Source organism: Pogoniulus pusillus, chromosome 12 (genome assembly GCF_015220805.1).
Source record: "Pogoniulus pusillus isolate bPogPus1 chromosome 12, bPogPus1.pri, whole genome shotgun sequence".
Taxonomy (NCBI): Eukaryota; Metazoa; Chordata; class Aves; order Piciformes; family Lybiidae; genus Pogoniulus; species Pogoniulus pusillus.
The window spans coordinates 10,031,810-10,051,516 of NC_087275.1; the positions used below are offsets into that span (position 1 = coordinate 10,031,810).

Below are 19,707 nucleotides of genomic sequence, written 5' to 3' on the forward strand. Positions count from 1 at the left end.
TGAACAGCTCCAACTCCCTCAGCCTGTCTGCACAGGGGAGGTGCTGCAGGCCTCTGATCCTCCTCATGGCCGCTCTCTGGCTGTGCTCCAGCCCGTCCACGTATCTCTTGTAATAGAGGCTCCAGAACTGCATGCAGTACTCCAGGTGGGGTCTCCCCAGAGCAGAGGGGGAGAATCACCTCCCTCTACCTGCTGGCAAGTGTCTTCACTTTTCTACATTTTACTTAAGAACCTAAAATTAATTCAACTAAAAACTCCTCTCTGTGAACGGTCCAAAGCAGATTTTAGTGGGAAAATACCCCCCTTCCTGCCCTGCACAGGGGACATGAAAAAAAAAATATCTTTCAACATTTGTTCAAAATTATTTTTGCATGAAAATTCCCATTGAGAGGTTTGCAATTTATGGTCACCGATTTCAAGTTAAGCAGCAGAAGGGTATGTGAATAAAACATAAACACAGTGCTTTGTAAAGTAAACCTGCTAATGTGATTCAGATTGTTGCATTCCCAGCTCCGTGACCCTCCTTCCAGCCAGCAGCCTTGCTGAAGTCTGCACCCCCAAATTCCTGGCGATGCTTTGAGTTGTCAGAAACTCACATGAACAACAGCGATGCCAAGAGCACGCTAGCGCTCCGGCAGCGGGAAGCACACACGAAATAAAGCAGATTTAAAACCCATCAAGACAATGTATTTTTGTCATTTATTCAAATCTTCTGCAGGAAGTAAACACTGAAAGATTTAAAAAAACTTCACACTGCAGTATGTACAGTTTTGTGACATCACATGAGGAAATTAATTTCTAATAAAAAAATGAGACCAGTTAGATAAATTACTGAAGACACATCACAATAAAATCGGTTGTGGTAAAATCCCAAATTCTTATGTACGGCAATGAAAAAAAAAAAAAAAAAAATCAATATTCCTTAAGTTTCACAGGGATGGAATAGTCCTGGTACAATATTTCAGTTATGCAAAAATGGAGTCCTGAACTTCTATGACTGATTATAGTTGTATGAGTACTTCATGGTTTAGAAGTAGTTTTGCTCTTTTATTTTCCCCCCAGACCCTTTTGATTTGAAGCACATTCTTTCACAAAGCTAAAATACCACAGCAGAAGTCATGTCCAGAAGTGGAATACTGTTGTGTGTTTTGAACTGACCTGACTTTTAAGACTCGTTTTGTTTCGCCAATGCACAGATGCACAGGGTCCCCCATGCACTTTTCATGCAGCAGGTAATCACAACTTTAAATAAAAGTATTTTTCTATACATTCTTCCAGACTTGCAACTGTATACATACATGCAAAAGTTTTTAAACTTATGTGATCATATTTACAGTTATACATGGAATATACATAACAACAACCAAAAAAAAGATTAAAAGGGTTTGTTTTGTTTTTTTTCCTTTGCATTAGAACAATACAAAATATGTATTTTTCATTAAGGAAACCACTATTTACATCACCTTTTAAAAACCAATTTCAACATATTATAGGTGTAACAAGTCAAACTATTTACATTATATATAAATATATATAATATATACTTACCAGTTTACTCCTCTGTAAGATGTGGCAGAGAACAAACTGGTAATATCATGTCACTGACGTCAATGAGAGCTGTAATACTTTCACCAACATTTAACAGGGAAAATTTAAACCATTCGTTCCTTTCTTTTAAAAACAGTCATAAATTAAAAATTTATAAACGCTACTAAGAGTAAATGGCTAAGAAAAGTGAAAGTTATGGCTGATTTCCCTTTTGATCTCACAATGTTTATGAACTTCTCAAGCTGAGCCGCTTGGTTATCAGCGGAGAAGCCCTCCAGCAAAACACCTGATTCTGTGGTCTTGCATTAACTCCCCCCTTCATTTCCTCAGACTTTGGCAGAGACACTAGAAATCTGGTTACACATTTCCTCAGACTCTGGCAGAGGAGACACTAGAAATCTGGTTATCTAAGTCTTGTACACCTTCCTCTGGAGAGAAAGGGCCTTAGCTATGAGGAAATGACAAGTCAGCCCCCACATCTAGCTGGCTCAAGTGCTACGCTACCATAGTGGGTGAAGAGGCCCGAGCCTGTGGGTGTCCCCTCAAGCAAGGCATTGGACAGTTAACAACACAGCTGTCACTGCTGCAGCCATTCTCTGTTAAGTGAGGCTACAGGTAATTCTGGTACAGATCCCAAGGGGCTGTAATTACAGCTATAAATGTGGTATAGAACACATCCCTCGTTCACGTCTTCACTGCTCTGAGAGGCAGAGGCAGCTTTCCCGCCAAAAGTCTGAGCCAGCTACAGTTGGGATGTGTTCTCTCCTCCCTCCCTGCACCTTTGACAGCGAGATCACACAACAGTACCCACCAATCCTGCATCTTCACCAACACAGCTACAGCTGCCAATTTCAGAGAAGGCTTTACTTTCCTTCAAGCCTACAGCCTTAAGGCTTAGCTGAAACTTCAGCCTCCTGAGTTTGCAGAGCTATCTGTGAAGCGTTCATTCCCACAGAGCGAGGAAGCCAAAACACACATCCGTGCAAGTAAATGCCTACTGAATCAAGAACACAGCAGTTATCAAGAACACCAAGCCTTACTCAACAGATGGCCTTGGTTTGTCCTTCCATCAACAGGGACTGGGATAAATCAAGGATCTGAGTTGCTTGGTAAAACACAGCCAACCCTGCCAGTCCTTCTGCTGAAGCAACTAACCCAGCTCCTGCACCCCACTTTTGTGACAAAAGAGTCCCCAAGGAAAATGATGGTGACTCCTTTTTACTCACCCATGCTACCAGATTAACAATAATTTGAAAAAATCTTAAAGTACCTTTGGTCCTTAGGTTTAACAGCTGTAAATATGGATTGGGTAGATCTGAAAGAGGCTTAAGTTCCTTCAGAGGGGTAACCTGCTGGATACTGGAGAATCTGATAGAGGAGGCTGCTGCCTGAAGAGCACTCAGTCGGCCTGCCCTATCCTCTCTCAAGAGCCTTGCCTTGCACTGTCTACAAGAGATGAGATCTTCCCACAAACAGCAGTCCTAAACTGTGTGTGTGTTTACTGATGTCTGTGAGAATGGTAACACCCTTTCATCAACACCCTCTACAAAGAAAGCTAAATCATTAACTGGTCAACTCTTAACATTTTAACTTAAAGCGTTTTATAAAACTTTAAAAACTAAATGTTCAGAACTCTATGTTATAACAATAGACTACCATAGAATAAATACATAGGTAAGCACACTCCTAGACTCCAATGATTAGTTTTTGTTAGGGTTAGGCCCTCCCCTCTTAATTTTTCCTCTCAACTTTGTTCTGATGAACTTTTCCTAGCCAGATTATTTCACGCCTCTTCAAGCTGCATTTTTCTGTGGAGCCCTTTGAGTAAATTATAGCCCTGTATTTACTCTGGGGACCATCTATTATTCTATATTCCTAGCTATATACATGTTGTTTCAAGAAAAAGAATCAATTAAGACTTTAAGAGACACTGAATGGATGGCATAAATACCATCATTTTAGCATTTATGCCGGGTTGACTCCTATAAAAAAGAACTCAGTTCCACCGTCAATCCAAAACATACTTCCTCTCAGTAATGGTGATTCTATGAGACACCTCAACTGTCATTGGGCCACTTAAAAATGCAATATTAAAGACAAACAAAATTTTATTTTTATACTTCAGACAATGACATTTAAAATGATACTAGATTTGTGTGAAGGTTTTTAAAATATAAATCTTCTTTGTACAGCCCATTAATATATTATGCTTCATCCAAATAACATAAAAATATATCTTTAAATTGCTCTGTTATTTCTCATATAAACCAGGGGGAATGCTCTAGAGCTGAGATTGCCAAATACTTGTGTTCTCTACAAGAAGGTATGCCTCAGGGGTGGGGTTGTTAAGGAGGGAGGCAAAACAGAATAGTGGTGTATCTTTCAGCTGGCAGAGATGTCCCTTTCAGTAGGGACTGCACTGGAAAGAGGAGAAGCTGATCCCAGACAGGGGGCAGGGGAGGAAGAGGGGACAACAGCTTGCTCTGCCTTGACAAGCTAATAGCCTAGGAAAAGGATCTCTGAAAGAAAAGCCCAAAATGCCCCATCACTCATCTCTGGCATGCAAACACGAGATGGACAGAAACAGCAGTTTTGTCATGTCACCAACTCTCAATGGTGAAAACAGTCAAAATTAAAACAGTGTCGCTTTTGTCACCTATCCTAGGCGGCTACTTAGCTGTTTGCTGATAGCTCAGGGGATTAGCAGCAAAATTAGAAGCTACAGAGGTTGGCTGTTTTTTTTTTTCCAGTGGAGGAGAAAGTTCAGCAAGACTTTTGGTTGCCAATAATGTATATAATTTAGGGCAACAGGATTTTGTCCTCCTCCTCCCCCATGAGAAATGAGAGCTGCAAATGGAGTTAACACTGACAGCGTTAATAGGAAAGCAGAGCTGCATGGCTCTTCCCCAGCCAGCGATTCTTTTAAAGTGTCACAGCTTTGACCGCAATTTTCAGTTACTCCCATCTCAGACTGATATTGCCAGATGTTACAAATCACAGCACAGGTGGGGACTGAGGAAAAGGGCAGAGGAGGATTTCTTGGACATGTCACACTATCCATTAAAGAACATGACAAAACCCACCATTTTATCCCTAGTGCCACCTGAAAAGTTATTCTAAAGCCAGATTTTTCTGCAGTGAAAGGGTAGTTCATTAAACCATGCATCAGCTGTTGAGAGAGTAATAAATATTGGCAGAATATGGATTCTTCTCCCTGGGTGTAGGAAGAGGCCAACACATATTTCAATAAAATCCTATTGCATCTTCAGGTGGAAGTCTGATGTGCTGCTTTAACGTGGCTGGAATTTCTCTGTAGGGAGGGCAGGATGGTGCCCAACAGACAATTTCATTCATTTGCTTCACAAACTTTCCACCATTTTCCTCCCCAATATATATTTACTAAGCTTTCTCAACTGCACTAAGAGGCACTTGGGCTTTCTCCTCTTAAGCAGGGAAGTGATAGGAATGTGCTGACAAATAGACTCATGCAGTACTCGCGTGGCCTATGACAATCTGCCTTTTGGGTATAAAAACCTAGAAAAAAAAACTTAAAGCTGGTAACTATGGCTAAAGATTTTGAGGAAGGCATTTGTCAGGGGCAGGGCGAGGAAGGAAACCAGATTTTACACCACCATTCTGGCAGAAACACAAAGGAGATTAAGATAAGAACAAATATTCTGGAAGCACTAAAAAATCCCTTTCAGTGCATTTTCAATTATTAACACTGACACCATTTTTCCAATAGGATGAGCTAAGACCTTGGACGGACTGCTCCAATTTTTAGAAGTTATTCTTAAAATGTCACAAAACATATTAAACATTTAAAAAGGGGAGGGGGGGAGGAAAGAAAAAGTACACTGTCTCTATGGTCAGGTTTCCAAAAAAAAAAAAAAAAATAGGGAGTATTTTACAGGGTGGGGGTGTGGGAAACGCAGCATTACCATCACCTAGGCTGTACTTTTACACTTTGTTATACCAAAAACTTGCAGAACCAAATAGGACTCTGATCAAAGAGTACTCATAAGTTAATCTTGGTACATAAACGTCTCGTACAAATTACAACCTTTCTAGTTTCCTTGTGACAATCTACCATAAAGCAAATTTTATCTACATGTATTTTAAATAACATCACCAGAAAAATAAGAAGTTTATCAAATGAAAACATGTTTCAATTAGACCATGCTCTTCTAAAATCATGCTGAATTTATACAGTAGTCAAGTTCCTTTTCTTTTTTTAATCCTGTTTTGTTTTAAACAAAGATTCAAAACCACTGATTGTAAACTCATTGAGGAGACTGTAATTTATTCTGGCTCTTTTTTGATTGATAGCACTTTTTCCAGAAGTCCATGCACTTCTCCATTCACACCATGTTGATGAGAGGTCTTACTCCCCATATGGCTGTTGTAAGGGCTTCTTAAGTTACTAAATGGAGTTTTAAGCTCTGCATCAGATGTCAACTCCTCTTTGATTGTAACTTGAGTTGAAATATCAGTAAATGGAGGTTCATTCCAGATTTCTTTGTCATGTGCTTCTTGGCTACTAACAGAGTTACCACCTTTCTGTAACATGTAGTACAATATTGGATTGGTTTTGGTCAGTCTTGGAGAGTCCTTTTCATTATCATTCTTGTCCATACCTGTGATCACCCATCTTATGGGCCCTTTTTCACTGGGCATGGGACACATGCCAAACTGGTCAGACTCAAGTCTAGATATTGTACTCCCCAAATGTTCAGGAAAGGGGGAACTGGCAGGACTTTTTACTGCTACAGGATACTGAAATGTTCTATGATCTACACAATTGTTCTGTTGTACAGGGCTTCCCCTAAATGCATTTACTGCAGAAATGCTGAATTCAGGTTTATTAATTGCTGCACTGGATTTGTTTCCTTTTTTCTTGCCCTCTGTTAGTATGCTGTTCCTATGTTGTGACAGATCTCTCTCACAGTTTTCTGAGAGAAGCAGCTGTTTCAACACATTGAAGCCTTTACCATCTCTAGACCAACTCCTGTTTTCACTTTCATTATTTGGACCGTGACTTACAGCATATTTAAATTCAGCATCACTTCTGCTGAATTTCAGTTCTTGCTTGTTAAGCAAAGGCCCATACAGTGCTTCAGTAGGAGAAGAGTGATTGTTTGCAGCATCAGACACATTACTCTTCATCTTTTTTAATGGACTTTCCAAAGGCTCAGGATGAAGCTTCCTCTTCTTTGGTACTGTGCAAAGACTCTTTGATTCGAGGTGTGTCAGCTCATTGTTTCGGTGACTCCTGTCCAGCTCATCTGCAGGATAGCCATCTTGATTCTGCCTCAGCAATCTACTTAGCAGGCCGTTTTTGGAAAAAGAGAAATCTTGAGGTGAAAGAGGCTCAGATTTCAACTCCTCACACGCTGGAGAAGCAGCTGTGTTCCTCTTCAGTGAATGAGCAAATCCTTGGAATTTGTTACCCTTGCACTCTCTTACTTGTGCATTGGAATTATAAGGAACATTTGATTCTTCTGATGGTTCAGTTTTTATTTTCACCGTCAATATTTGCTCATTCAAAGCCTTATCTGTCTGTTCTTGAGAAATTTCATCTCTTAAAAGCATCCTCTCTTTCTTTTCGCTTTTACCTTTATTGGGAGTTCCCAGAAGCAGCTGAAGGACAGTGCGCCTTTCAAGGAGATTTTCTATTTCCGAACCTGGAAGTCCTTGTTCAGTGGGTGCAGGCTGACTACTGAATATTTTGTTATTTTCTTCATGTGCATTCAATTTATTTGTAAGCAGAGGGCTGTTCAATCTATCAATCAAACCAACTGGTTTATCTGTGTTCCCTGCTAGCAGCTGTTTGCTAGCTCTTTGTTCTTCGCTTGACATGGAAGTCTGCATGCCACACTGAGCAAGGTTCTGCAACAGCTTGCTGGCACTGAATACCGAAGAGTTCTGGGGACTATCGTTCCTGCTCAGCTTCGCTCCTTGAACCTCCTTGCTTTTAGAAAGGTCTATCAAATGTTTAGATGCAGGATTCACCAGTCTGTCTGGCTGGATGGGGCAGGCGTATGGTGGCGAGCTGCGCTTGATGGCCAACGACTGGTGTGAGAGATTTATAGGAGAGTCTGCTTTTGCAGAAGCCAGCAAAGGTGGAGTGCTTAACGGAGTCATTCGATTTGCACTGGGACTATCAGTAACAGGAGTCCTTTTACCAGTCTGTACAGTGAATTTTGCCACATCAGATGCACTGTGTGGTCCCTGAGAGTCACTACTCTTGTCTACCTTTTCTTCACTCTTATGCCCAAGTAACAGCTGAAGTAGTGTTACTTTTTGATGGGGATTCAGCTTTGAAGCTTTTGGAGTGTTTTTGTCTTCCTTGTTCTCTGGACAGGAAACTTTTGGATCCCAGTTCTGAAGCAAGGACTGAGTCAGATTATCCAGTGAAGCAGCTGAACCGGTGTCTGGTTTATCTGCTCTCTGTTTAAAGGACAGGTCTATAGGAAGACAGTTAGAATGGGAGCTTTCATCATCACTGCTGTCATCCTCTGTAAAACTAGGATTGTTGTCTGAATACTCATCAATAGTCGTTGGTGTGCTACTGTCTTCAAAAATGCTGGCTCTCTCACTCTGTTCATGCCCTTTTACATGTTTGGTGGTATTCTGGCTCTTCAGCAGATGCAAGAGCAAGCTGTTGCTGGGAGAGGTTTTCAGGTTGCTCCTTTCCAAAGTATTTTTGTATCCCATAGTTTTGGGAGGTGAATGCATGATTCCCACTGAACTCTGAAACGGTGCCATATTGCCTTTGCTAGGTACTGTTTTGGTTGCTGATGCTGTTTGACCATTGAGATGGCTTGTCATTCCTTTTGCTAAACCAAATTGGCCAATATCTTTCTGAGTGCTCTCCTGTAATCTGGCCATAGCTGCAAGTCTCTCACTTGCGATCTGACTTGCATTTTGTGCTTTTAAAGCATGTTCCCTGGAGTACTGCTGCAAGTGAGCTTCACTTGAAAGAAGTAAAGCCAGCTGACTGCATGCTACGCTGGGCTTCGGTGAAGCAGCAGGACTAGATCGTTTCTCTACCATGCTTGCAACAGCTTGTAATCTTGCAGCACATGACAATGGCTCATTTATCACTTTAGGTCCACTCTGCACCACATGGGGAGATTCTATAAACCTCTCTTTTGGCAGATTCTTTGTTATATCGGGCAGGCTGTTGTCCAGTTTCTCATCTTTTGCTTTGCTCTTCTTCAGCAGAGTTTTCAGGTGACTGGATGCAACACCATAGCACCTTAAATCTTTCTCCACTTCTAAAGAGTCATGGCTAAGGGAATACCCTTGCTCTTTAAGGCTTTGCCTAATCTGCTGTGACAGAGCAACACTCTGCAGCCTAGAGCTAAAGGACTGAAGCAAAGAGGCAAGTAATGTGCTATCCTGTTTGCCTTTAGGCACATTTTCAACCATGCCAGCTAACAAAGCTTCCTTTTTTCCATCTAAATCCACAATGGAATCAGACAACCGCCTTCTCTTCGCTGCATTCCAGTCTTCAGAAGACTGCAAGAGTCTTGCTTTTTTGAGGTGCAGCATGCCAGATCCCCGATATGTATTTGTGTTAAGAACTGGACCATTACTTTGACAGTTAGGAAATATATTTCCAGAAATCTTAAAGTTTTGATCCTCTCCACTATGCCCAGTAGACTTTTTGTCAACTGCAGTACCTGAGCCTCCTGCTGCTTGATGCATCAGTAATCCCTCTAGGTAAGTTAGAACAACAGAATCCTGGTGCATCTCAGAGCCAAGCTCTTCTCCATGAGTCATGTTCAATAAGAGTTTCCAAAGGGGCTCTGGTTCTATTCACTTCAAAGACTAGTTTTGCTGTAGCTGAATCGAGATGCAGAGTTAAGAAACAGGTAGGCAGATGTCTAGAGTGTATTCTCACAGACTTTCAGAAACAATACAAAAAGTCATAATCCAAAGTTGGCTTCTTCCAGTGTTTACTGTTTGATGAGACAGGTTTCCAATCATATCAATCTGCTGATATCTAGAATACGTATGAAAGACGTCTTGGAGGAGCACTCAAAACGTGGTTCCACAGTAACCAAGTTCCATCAAGTATTTTCTGCCTTCTTTCTCCAGGAAGCCAGCTTGTTTTGCATCCTTTTCCATCTCCACCAAGCACATAAAATTCCTAAGTGAAAACAAAACAGAAAAAAATATTTAGGATAAGATCTAACTGCATCAGATACATATTTGTTTTAAGATTAGATACTCAGAATATATAAGCAATAACACCATTCCAGACAGAATTAAAACCCCAACCAAAAACAGAAACAAAACACCAAGTAGGGGACAAAGTGCATGGTAACTAACAAAGAACTTTGTGAAAACAAATCAAAGGCAGAAAAATCTGTACAAAACTTAACAATCATAAGAATACCTATGGCAAGGGTTAAAATTTTTCTATCCTACAGCTCAAACTAAGGAACAGCAAACATGAAAAGTTTAAATCACTATCACTGCAAAAAAGTTACATTGGATTTTACTTCACAGCTGCATTAACCTTTTTTCTTATAACATAAACACTCTGAACATTTATGTTCATGCTGAATCTGTTCACCAATAGTAGGACAGGTAGCATTGTACATGCAAGCACATCCTTGTTTGGCAGGTAGATGACCTTGCTAAAATAGAAACGAAGTTATCACTGCTCCTCAGGAGTAACTAACAATAAAAAATCCAGTACAACAGCACCACAGGGAAGAAATCTTGTTCTTACAAATCTGAGCTAGCAGAAGTCATTACAAAATTCATCATAGTAGTGGTGAAAGTTTACTTATGTTCCTGATGGAACATAAGTCATGCTATCAAAATCCTCCCTTCACTGGAGGATTTCTTCCATTACATGATGTAATGGTAAAAAAAAACAACAACTTGGGTCTTCCCTTTAAGTTTTGTTACTTTCAAAGCACATGGAACATCTCAATACTTTCTTGAATGAGGTGGTGTGCTACAAAAAGCTGTTTTAAGAAGTACAGTGGCACTCATGCTAGATCCATCCCTTCAATTTTAGTTATATTACTGGTCAATGGCAGCATGAACAGTTCAGACAGTCACCACAGTTCAATAAACACAGGTTTATCCCTTCACTCATTCATTCTAAACTGGAATAAATATTCAACACAAGCAAATCTAAGTGTATTTCCACATAACTAGCTATTCAGTTTGCTTTCACAGACTAAAAGCCCATGGAAACCCTGCGTTTACAAGTTTTAAAAGGATGTACAGAGATTAAATCCTTGCTTCATTTTAAGTGAATAAATATTTTATGATTGATTTCTCAGAAGTTAATTTTTAATTCAAAAGCTACAGGCAACTGGAAGTCAAAAAATTCTCTTATCTAAAAAAAAAATGTAGAAGAGGAGTCTAACCAATCAGCCATACCACTAACAATCCATATTTCCTCCTGTGCACCCTTACTAAGATTTTAAAGTTATTTAAAACTCTCAACACTGAGATGCATTTCCAGTGAGTTTTGAATCAAATACACTTGCCTTCCACTATCAGGATTGTGGACAAAAGGAAAACCAAACTCCTTTGGAATGGATGTTTAGCTAGACAAAGGCAAACCACTAAGTAACCTTTTAAAAAACATACAGGCTGCACCAAAGGATTTCCCTGGACCCACTGAAATATTTGCAGCTTCTCCCCAGTATTAAATACTACCAGAACCACAGAAATGGGTGAAGGAAAAAAACAAACCACAAGCAGAAAGAAGAGAAAGGAGGAGCCCTACAGCAATAGAGCCCATAGTTCCCAGTAAGGGATGAAGTAAAGTTGCTGCAAATAGCCTCTAACATCAACTTCTAATATCTATTAATTTCTAGACCTAAAAAATTAACTGTGACAAAACAAATTGCTAAATTGATGTGCTTTCTTGACTACATAACTACTGTATATGTACACCTTCGTGTTCCTTCAACTATCTCCTTCCAGAGTTTTATTTGTTAGCATACAAACCACTTGTTTTTTCTGAGACTATTTTCAGAACCTCCAAGAGCATGCAGCAGTCATAGTTCATTAAATCATGTTTACCTATACAGAACTAAAGCAGCAATAGGAACTGTGGCACAAATGCTGTAACCTGGGGAGACACTCCTCAAGTGGACCATACCATGAGAAATCAGTCCTCCAGCCTTTTAAAATGTGTCTGGGGAGAAATTGTGGGCAGAATAGGGAAGACAAGAGAATACTAAAATGTACACTGAACTATGTTGTTGTTGTTTTTCTTTGCTTGCAAACTATATTCACAAAGCTTTGAGAAGAATGATTATAGCAAGAATCAAGATCCTTTGCCTACCATGGAGTATCACTGCTGCAAAAGAGAATGAAATTTCAGGACACATCTTCTAAAAGGTGAAACAACATCTGAGACGTATTTACTTTTAAAGAACTCTTCGAATTAAGCATCTCAGCTGTAAAACGTAATTGGAGACTAAACAGCACTCTCCTAGTTAGTCTAGCTACTGCCATTTAAGAAACTAAGAAGAGTTGTCAGTTTTAAACCAGCAAAATGGCATTTGTAAGCCTTTTTTTTTTTTCAGCCTCTCTAACCAGTATATCTAGTTAAATCCCTTGGACAGAGAGACACAGTAAATTAACACTAGACATGTAATTTTTGAGTATTAGGGTTGCACAATCTAACGGAGAATACTTATGAAACTGGATCTCAGGGTGTCATTGTCTGTAGTTTTCATTCACTATCTGATAAAACACCTTGCAGAACCTATTATGGTATTCATTCAGAAAATTGTCATTAGCTCTGAGATCACCCAAATGAATACTTATTAAAAGCAAAATGATCCATGCTCATGCACATTTTTTGAATGGCTAGTAAAGCCTGAGACACACAGAGACATATACACAGATGAAGCACGCATTTCATTCTTTAATGACTACTAAATTCTGCAGTAATTTCATGTTCCATTTTTAAGTTGAATTGAAACATGAGTTTTGTAGAGTTAAATATCAAACTGATCTGTCAAATTAAAATCTTCAGTTATTTAATACTTTTACTGTTCTAATGGTTAGAAGCTACTGAAGAGAAAAAAATGGTCTCTCACTAGCTCACTAACTTCCCATTCTCATAATCCCAAATGTAAAAACTAGAGCCCACCACATCAACCAATGGCTCAGTCAGTCATTTTAATTACTACAGACCTGAGGAATGTAGTACAGTGATTACAGTGGCAGTCTGGGATCCAGGGGTCCAATTACCCACTGTGCTGCAGACGGGCTGTCTGACTTCTGGTTTTACTTTTCCATACCCTCTTTTCCCAGATGGAGTAATAATAGATGCAGACTCAGAAAGATAATTGAGGATAAATATATTAAAGGCTGTGTGTTGCTCAACAGCTCCATGAGCAGCACTAGGTACCCAAAATGTAGGATATGAACCAGTTTCCCATCCTTATTGCTGCCTGCAGTGAAATGCTGCAGAGCACAATGAAATTAAGATCTCCAGAGAAACTCCTAGATGCTATGGAAATCGCAGCAGTCTTGCAATGAACTAAACATGAGTAGGGAAGATGAGCATAGCCTTAAATCTCTAACACTAGCTGTCCCAGAATTATTTGGCTATTAAGCTCAATTCATATGTCTGCGATTCTAGCAAGCAGGAAGGATGCATTCAGAGTGGTGGTATAAGCACTTGAGCTGACTCTTTCTGCTCGGAGCAGCGAAACAGGCGCGATTCAAAACCCCAGTACCAAATCCACAGGGCTGCACAAACAGGCAGGTACTTCAACAGCACTTAAGCCTGCGTTTTAGGAGAATCAAGTATTTAAGTGCTTTGCTAAGTCCCTGCTTTATGTCAGAATACAGTGAATACAGCAGCTGGGGCCACTTCACAATTTTGATTCAGGCTGCCAAGACGTTTGGAAGGTTTCTTTTGCTATTGTAACTTCGGGAAAAAAAGCAAAAACGATCAGATGGTGGTGGAAATTCATCTCCCAAAAAGAATGAATTCTTCCACGGTTGCATTCAAAATGACTTGAGAGTCAGCGAGACAATTAATTAAGCAGGAAAACGGAATAAAAACCAGGCTCCTCTCCTACAACCATAGGCCATCACTTTGAGCCGGGAGCTTGGCATGTTATACACTCCTTCGCTAGAGCTCCTCACTGACTCCAAAAGACATTTCTAAGATGGAAAGGATAGCCTGCCACTTCTACGCAGCTCAGTTAGGAAAGGCCACACAGGGAATCGTATTGCAGCAGGAGCTCCCACTGCCGCCAGGATTTCTGGAGGGGGCTCCCGAGGCCCTAAGCCCGGCAGGGAGCCGGCATCCCCCATCCCAGGCAGGAGTGTTCCCTGCAGGCCGGTGCGCTCCCGCTGCCTGTCCCGCCGCAGCACATGGCAGCGCCGCTCACTCTGCTAACCCTGCCAAGGAGTCACGGCTCCACGGCCAAATCCCGTGGGAGCGGGGTGAGCCATGGAAAAGCCTTTTCTGTAGCGCTCAGTTAAGCTGTGCACTGCCAAACACCCTCTTGCTGTGTTTACTTTTTCCTTAAGAGAAGTTTTAGAGAACGGAAAGGGCTGGTATAGTTTTTTTCAGTAGCGAGTGGGGAGAAGAAGGGGTAAAGAGTAGAAGGGAAGGGACTCGAACCAGCCCGGTCGAAACCTTCCGATGATTTCTGCAGCTTTAACAGTAGGAAATTGAAAACTACCGCAGAAACAGATTCCCTAACAGCTGATTCGACAGCTCAAATTGATGCAAAGTCTTCTATTCTCCACAGGTATGAACACTGAAGTCCCTAAGTCACATAACGTTGACAGGAACACAAAAGCGACAGCACAGCAGACATGAGAAAAACATTTTCCTGTTAGCTCTGACACACCACTAGAATAAAATGTAAGCAAACTAACAACTGTAAGAAAAAAAAAAAATCTCAATTATTCTGTCAGTAGGGACTATTTAGATTTACTTCGGCTTTTAAGAGACCGATAAAATGTGAATGCTAATTGCTGTCACCGTTAATCACGGCCCCAGGGGCACATAAAGGAGGAGAGGCTGTTCCTGTATATTCCTTCTGCGGTATGGAAAGGGCAATTCAGACACCTCGTATCTCAGCGTCCCTTTGCTCCTCAGATTTCATACGGGATTCTCTACAGCTTGGGAATCTGTGACTCACCCAGACCATGCAATACCACCTTATGTCAATGAGAAGCTTTAGGACGAGACGTAATATATATCAAGGGGAATATGAAATTTCCACTGTCTGCTTAAATGACGTGTGGAAATGTCAGAGAGATTTTCATATTTATGCAGGGAGCCTTTCCAGGAGGTGGCAATTCAGTCTGTGCATGTTTGCACCCACGAGAGGACAGACACCAAACTCAGAATGTCTCCAACTCAGCAGCAAAGCATTTTCACACCAAAGACCGAAGATCTGAGCAGTGCGGGCTGTAGCGCAAGTTCTACCCAACCCTAGGGAAGCACATTGCAAAGAAACGTCCGTTTAGCTCTGATGCGCTGCTCTGCCCTGAGAGGTGACAGTATGAGCGTGACAACAGCAACCTGAGAGCGGCAGTGCTGGGGGAAAAAGGTATGTTTGTGCTGCAGACTGACACGTACAAGAGAGAGCCAAGACAGCTCAGGAGTCAGAGCGAGCCTAGCCCAGCAGCAAGGGACGCCTTCCCTGCGAAGCACAGTGCTCGTCTGCCGTCACTTGTCCGGTGCTGGTACTGAAGCCTCCTCACCTACTTCTTCCAGCAAGCAGTGCCCAACTTATGCAAGGCCACGGGCAGACATTTCTGCCCAAATTACATGCGAGTCACGATTCTGAAGCTTACTTTATAAATCCTAAAAGTTAGGAGGAGAAAATTAAACAAACAAACAAAAATATCGCCAGAAAACCCCAAACACTACCACAGCAAAACAAAGCACAATCTGAAACTCAATGATAAGGCAAGAAATTACATACTACCCCAAGCACAAAAATCCAGAAATGGCACACGTCACTAAATCTCAACTAACTTGGGCTAGTGTGTTGATCAAAGCTCTAAAGTATAGTAAGCAGAGTAAGCAGAAAGGCTTTTGGTTAATTCTTATTCAAAAAAACCAAAAGCACAAAAAAAAAATAGATACCAAGATCTGTTTTCAAGATAGAGAAGTGAGTAACACACTGGCAGGTACAACAGAACTGACAACGGATGAATCTTTGCACTCTTTGTAAACCACTTGCTTATAAACAAGTAATTAAACCAACTAACAATCAGATACACATTCTCCCCCCAAAACCAAATTACTGATTATGCATTTAACTCTACATCAGCTCCCCAAGAATGAAACTTGAAGAAATCAATGTCCTCTTCTGGACAATCATGCTTTTTGAGTTATGATCAATGCATGCAGACAATGCATTTCCACATCTCTGACCTTCTGCTTGTTGGATGGACTCAAAAGATACCTCCCATTTATCCACAGCGCTACAATAAAATTGTGTATTTATTGGGTTTGCTGGAATAGTTGTACATCTTGGATGATTTATTGGTCACTTTACTGTTTGCACAGCTTTTATTGATAGTAGTGTTCTCTTTGTGACCAAGTGTTTCATGGTTAGTTATGAACAACCACTTCCTAAGTTTTCAGAGGAACAGGTTTCAGCTAACTGGACATAAATACACAGTAATTCTATAACAAGGTAAAACATAGGATCACTGCTTCGTAAGTACTTATATATGAAACCTCATAAAGTCATGTTAAAGACTCAGATGATCTGGGATTTTTTTTTAAGTGACTGGAAGGACAATGAGAGTTTCTGTTTGGAAGCATATTGTAGGCAAAGTTTCTAAAGCTTACAGACTCAGAAAAGACTCAATTTCATCTGAGTAGGAAAGGAAAAATCTGCATTAGGGAGAAGTTAGCTAGGTCAATTACAACTAAAAATGTTTTTCCCTCTTGAAAGCATCAATAAAAACAAGCAGAAATAAAGATTTAAGAGCAGCAAAACCCAAAGAAAAGATGCTAACATCCTGTGAAGAAAGTCACAGAAGGTCCTCATCTTAACACTGTGACAGAGTTGATCTGAACACATTCATAACATAAATGCCTAAACTATTGCAGCATTCTCAAACTGGTCACTTTGTTAATAATGCTCTTAAATATTACAAAATGGGCTGCAACTCAACGTTAGACACGAATCAAAACACAATGATTCAAACACTGATTTAGCTTAACACTAATTAAAGCTGTGTCCACTGCTATGAAATCGTGGCAGGAATAATTAATGCCTAGCAAGGTGAAGTATTTAACCACCCCTCAACATAAGGAATCATAGAATCAACCAGGTTGGAAGAGACCTCCAAGATCATCCAGGCCAACCTAGCATCCAGCCCTAGACAATCAACCAGACCATGACACCAAGTGCCTCATCCAGTGTTTCCTGGAACACCTCCAGGGACAGTGACTTCACCACCTCCCTGGGCAGCCCATTCCTATGCCAATCACTCTCTCTGGCCAGAACTTCCTCCTAACATCCAGCCTATACCTCTCCTGGCACAGCTTGAGACTGTGCCCCCTTGTTAAAGGATTTTAAGGTTTTTTTAAAGTATTTTAATGATAAAGATAATATGCTCTCAGAAAGCAATAGTTCTTACTAACAAGTTTTATGTCTTTGATGAGTGCTAACTGGAGGAAATAACTGCAAAATGGCAAGAAAAGATTATCTGTTGTTACTGCTTGTTCCATTCATGTCAAGGAAGTGGCAATAGGCACCCACTTAGCATTTTATAACACAGAACAACACAGATGTGGTTGATTTTTAAAGGAAGTGTGTGATTTTCTACATATAAAACAATTACCCCCAAAATACATATTAAAAATAAATCTATTACTTCATACTTGCACATCAGTATTAGCTAATTTGAGACTAACTTCCATAGTGCCTGTCAAGCTAACAACCTAAGCCTTCATAAAGCCTTATGTCCAAAGTGTCAGTTACACCAAACAACTTCACTGCCACGTTAGCATAAGTCTAAAATTAAGCCTCTGCTCAAGATCCCTGCTAAATGCATGTGGCACCAGAACATCACAGCCTAACTGGCTGCCAGTGTGATCTATCTCAGTCTCTAGAGGAAAAGACTCAGTCACTGCAAAGAACCAATGCTAGTAATAAAATACACTGGGGTAGAAACTGTGCATTGAAATGCACACAACAGCATGATTCCAGAAGATCAGAAGATTTTTTTGCCTCATTTCAGTGTGCAACTGCTGACAAGATGTGTAGCCCTGTCTAGGGCTGTGGATCTGCAATCGTGTCTGCCTGCTGCCTTTCTTGCTCTGATAACATGAGCATCCTTTGCTCTTACAAGGCAAATCAGGCTAAGGATATCATCAAAAGAAATCCCAAAGAGCCTCCCAAGTTTCACAATTCTCCACTTGTGAAAGGGAAAGCTGGCTATGAGATTGGCATGAGGAAGGACAAAACAGGGCCTCCAAATTCTGGAGCTGAACTGCACTTATGTCAAGTGAAAGCAAGAGGACCACTGCCACTGCTGAGATCCTCCAAGAAGAAATCTGATTTTTCAGGCAGAAATTCCATGCTGAGTACAGAAAAGTTACTGGCTGAAAGAAGAGATGCCTTCTTAAGAAGCATTCCTCAATTTAAAAATGAACTCTAAAAGTTGGAATGTAGTCTTTTCAAGCTCTCTGAAATGTGAAAAAGGAATTGAAAAGTGAAATAATGGAATCAAATAGTTTAATTTTTAAATTTTACTGAGGTAATCTGTGAAGCTGGAGTAGAAATCCTATTAAACTGAACTTAGTTTGTCCATCCTTAAAATAGATTTGACATACAAACACAAACACAAGGTCAAGGTCACAGATCAGCAAGAAAGATTACGAAGAGGGCTGATGTAAGAGCTGGCATTTGATCAAAGCTCTTGGAATTTTTTTTATTTTAAGCATACTTACCAGAAATATCACTACATTTTGTTCACACTGGCACCTTGCATGTGTTAAAGTATTCCCTGCCTATAAGGGCAGCTGCCCTGTGCTCACTTGTTTTAACAGATGATAAGCATCGTTACCAAGTAAACTAAGGAGAAACTCTTACGTTAAATGAAAGGGAAATGGAAGACACTGCTTTCTGCCATCCTTCCCACTCTACTCAGCTATATACTGACTATTAAAGACATATTAAAATCACAAATCCAAAAAGAGAACCCACTCACAAATATAAGATATGCCATGAAACCATTGCTAGAGAACAAGAACCTGAGTTTATAACTGCGTGCACTCCAAGTTACTTACATAGCAATTGTCTATTTGGATGTGCACTTCGAAGCACACCCTTCTCCGATCCTAATTACCTGTGTGCACAACATGAATTTCTCAATTAAAAAAAGAGAACTCTTAACACAAGGTCTGTGCAAAACACAATCAAACTAACCTCTTCTGTAATCAGGACAACATTTACCTTCTAGAAAGCTTCTTTAATGCTGAACGCTAAGTGAGCGGATTAAACACAGTAGCAACAGTTGAAAGACTCATTAAAATTCAGCTGCTGAAAATAGTTAGCTATCAAAGTCACTTACTGAACTATCCAGCCACCTACCCAACCTTTGATACATTCTCAGAGCTTTAAATACATGCTGAAAAATACTTAGCTTATAGGTCACATCCACTAGATGTGTACCTTCTGACACTTATTAAGAGGAAGAAAAGCTGTCTTGGGTGACAATATTGCATGACATTCAAAGGTGTACTCCTGCCACAGGGTTTAGATGCTCATTATAATTAGTAATTTAAAGAATAGTCTGACTTGTATCCTTACTTCTGAACCTCCAACACCAGCATAGCACCAGTGCCAGTCTAGACATGACTGGGAGCAGGTTATACTTAGATATGAGCTCCGAGTACAAGTAGGATCATTCATGTTGGTACAGAGCTTCTACTAGAATACATTTGGGGTGACCCAAGTAACTCATGTATATGCAGGCATCACCAGTAAAACCTCCATGCCATTACATACCCTCCTGCATCTTCCTTTGCTGCTGTCTGAACATTTGTTTATCCATTTGCTCCATTTAGTTTTTGTATAGTTATTACTTTTGCAGCACTATACCTGCGTGATTGGGCTGACTTCATTACTAATGAAGATGCCTCAAGCCAAAGAGACAAAAAAACCC

The 19,707-nt window shown here is 40.5% G+C and overlaps 1 protein-coding gene across 5 annotated transcripts in view; it reads right to left on the reverse strand.

Moving 5' to 3' along the window:
• Positions 1 to 665: 665 nt before the first annotated feature.
• NRIP1 (nuclear receptor interacting protein 1) overlaps positions 666 to 19,707 on the reverse strand; it is a 159,919-nt gene continuing 140,877 nt past the window's right edge. For all 5 annotated transcript variants that reach the window (XM_064152324.1, XM_064152320.1, XM_064152322.1 and 2 more), the window contains one exon: positions 666 to 9,706. In XM_064152324.1, coding sequence (XP_064008394.1) covers positions 5,851 to 9,336 — 3,486 coding nt within the window. In that variant the 5' untranslated portion in view covers positions 9,337 to 9,706 and the 3' untranslated portion in view covers positions 666 to 5,850. The remainder of the gene's footprint in view (positions 9,707 to 19,707) is intronic.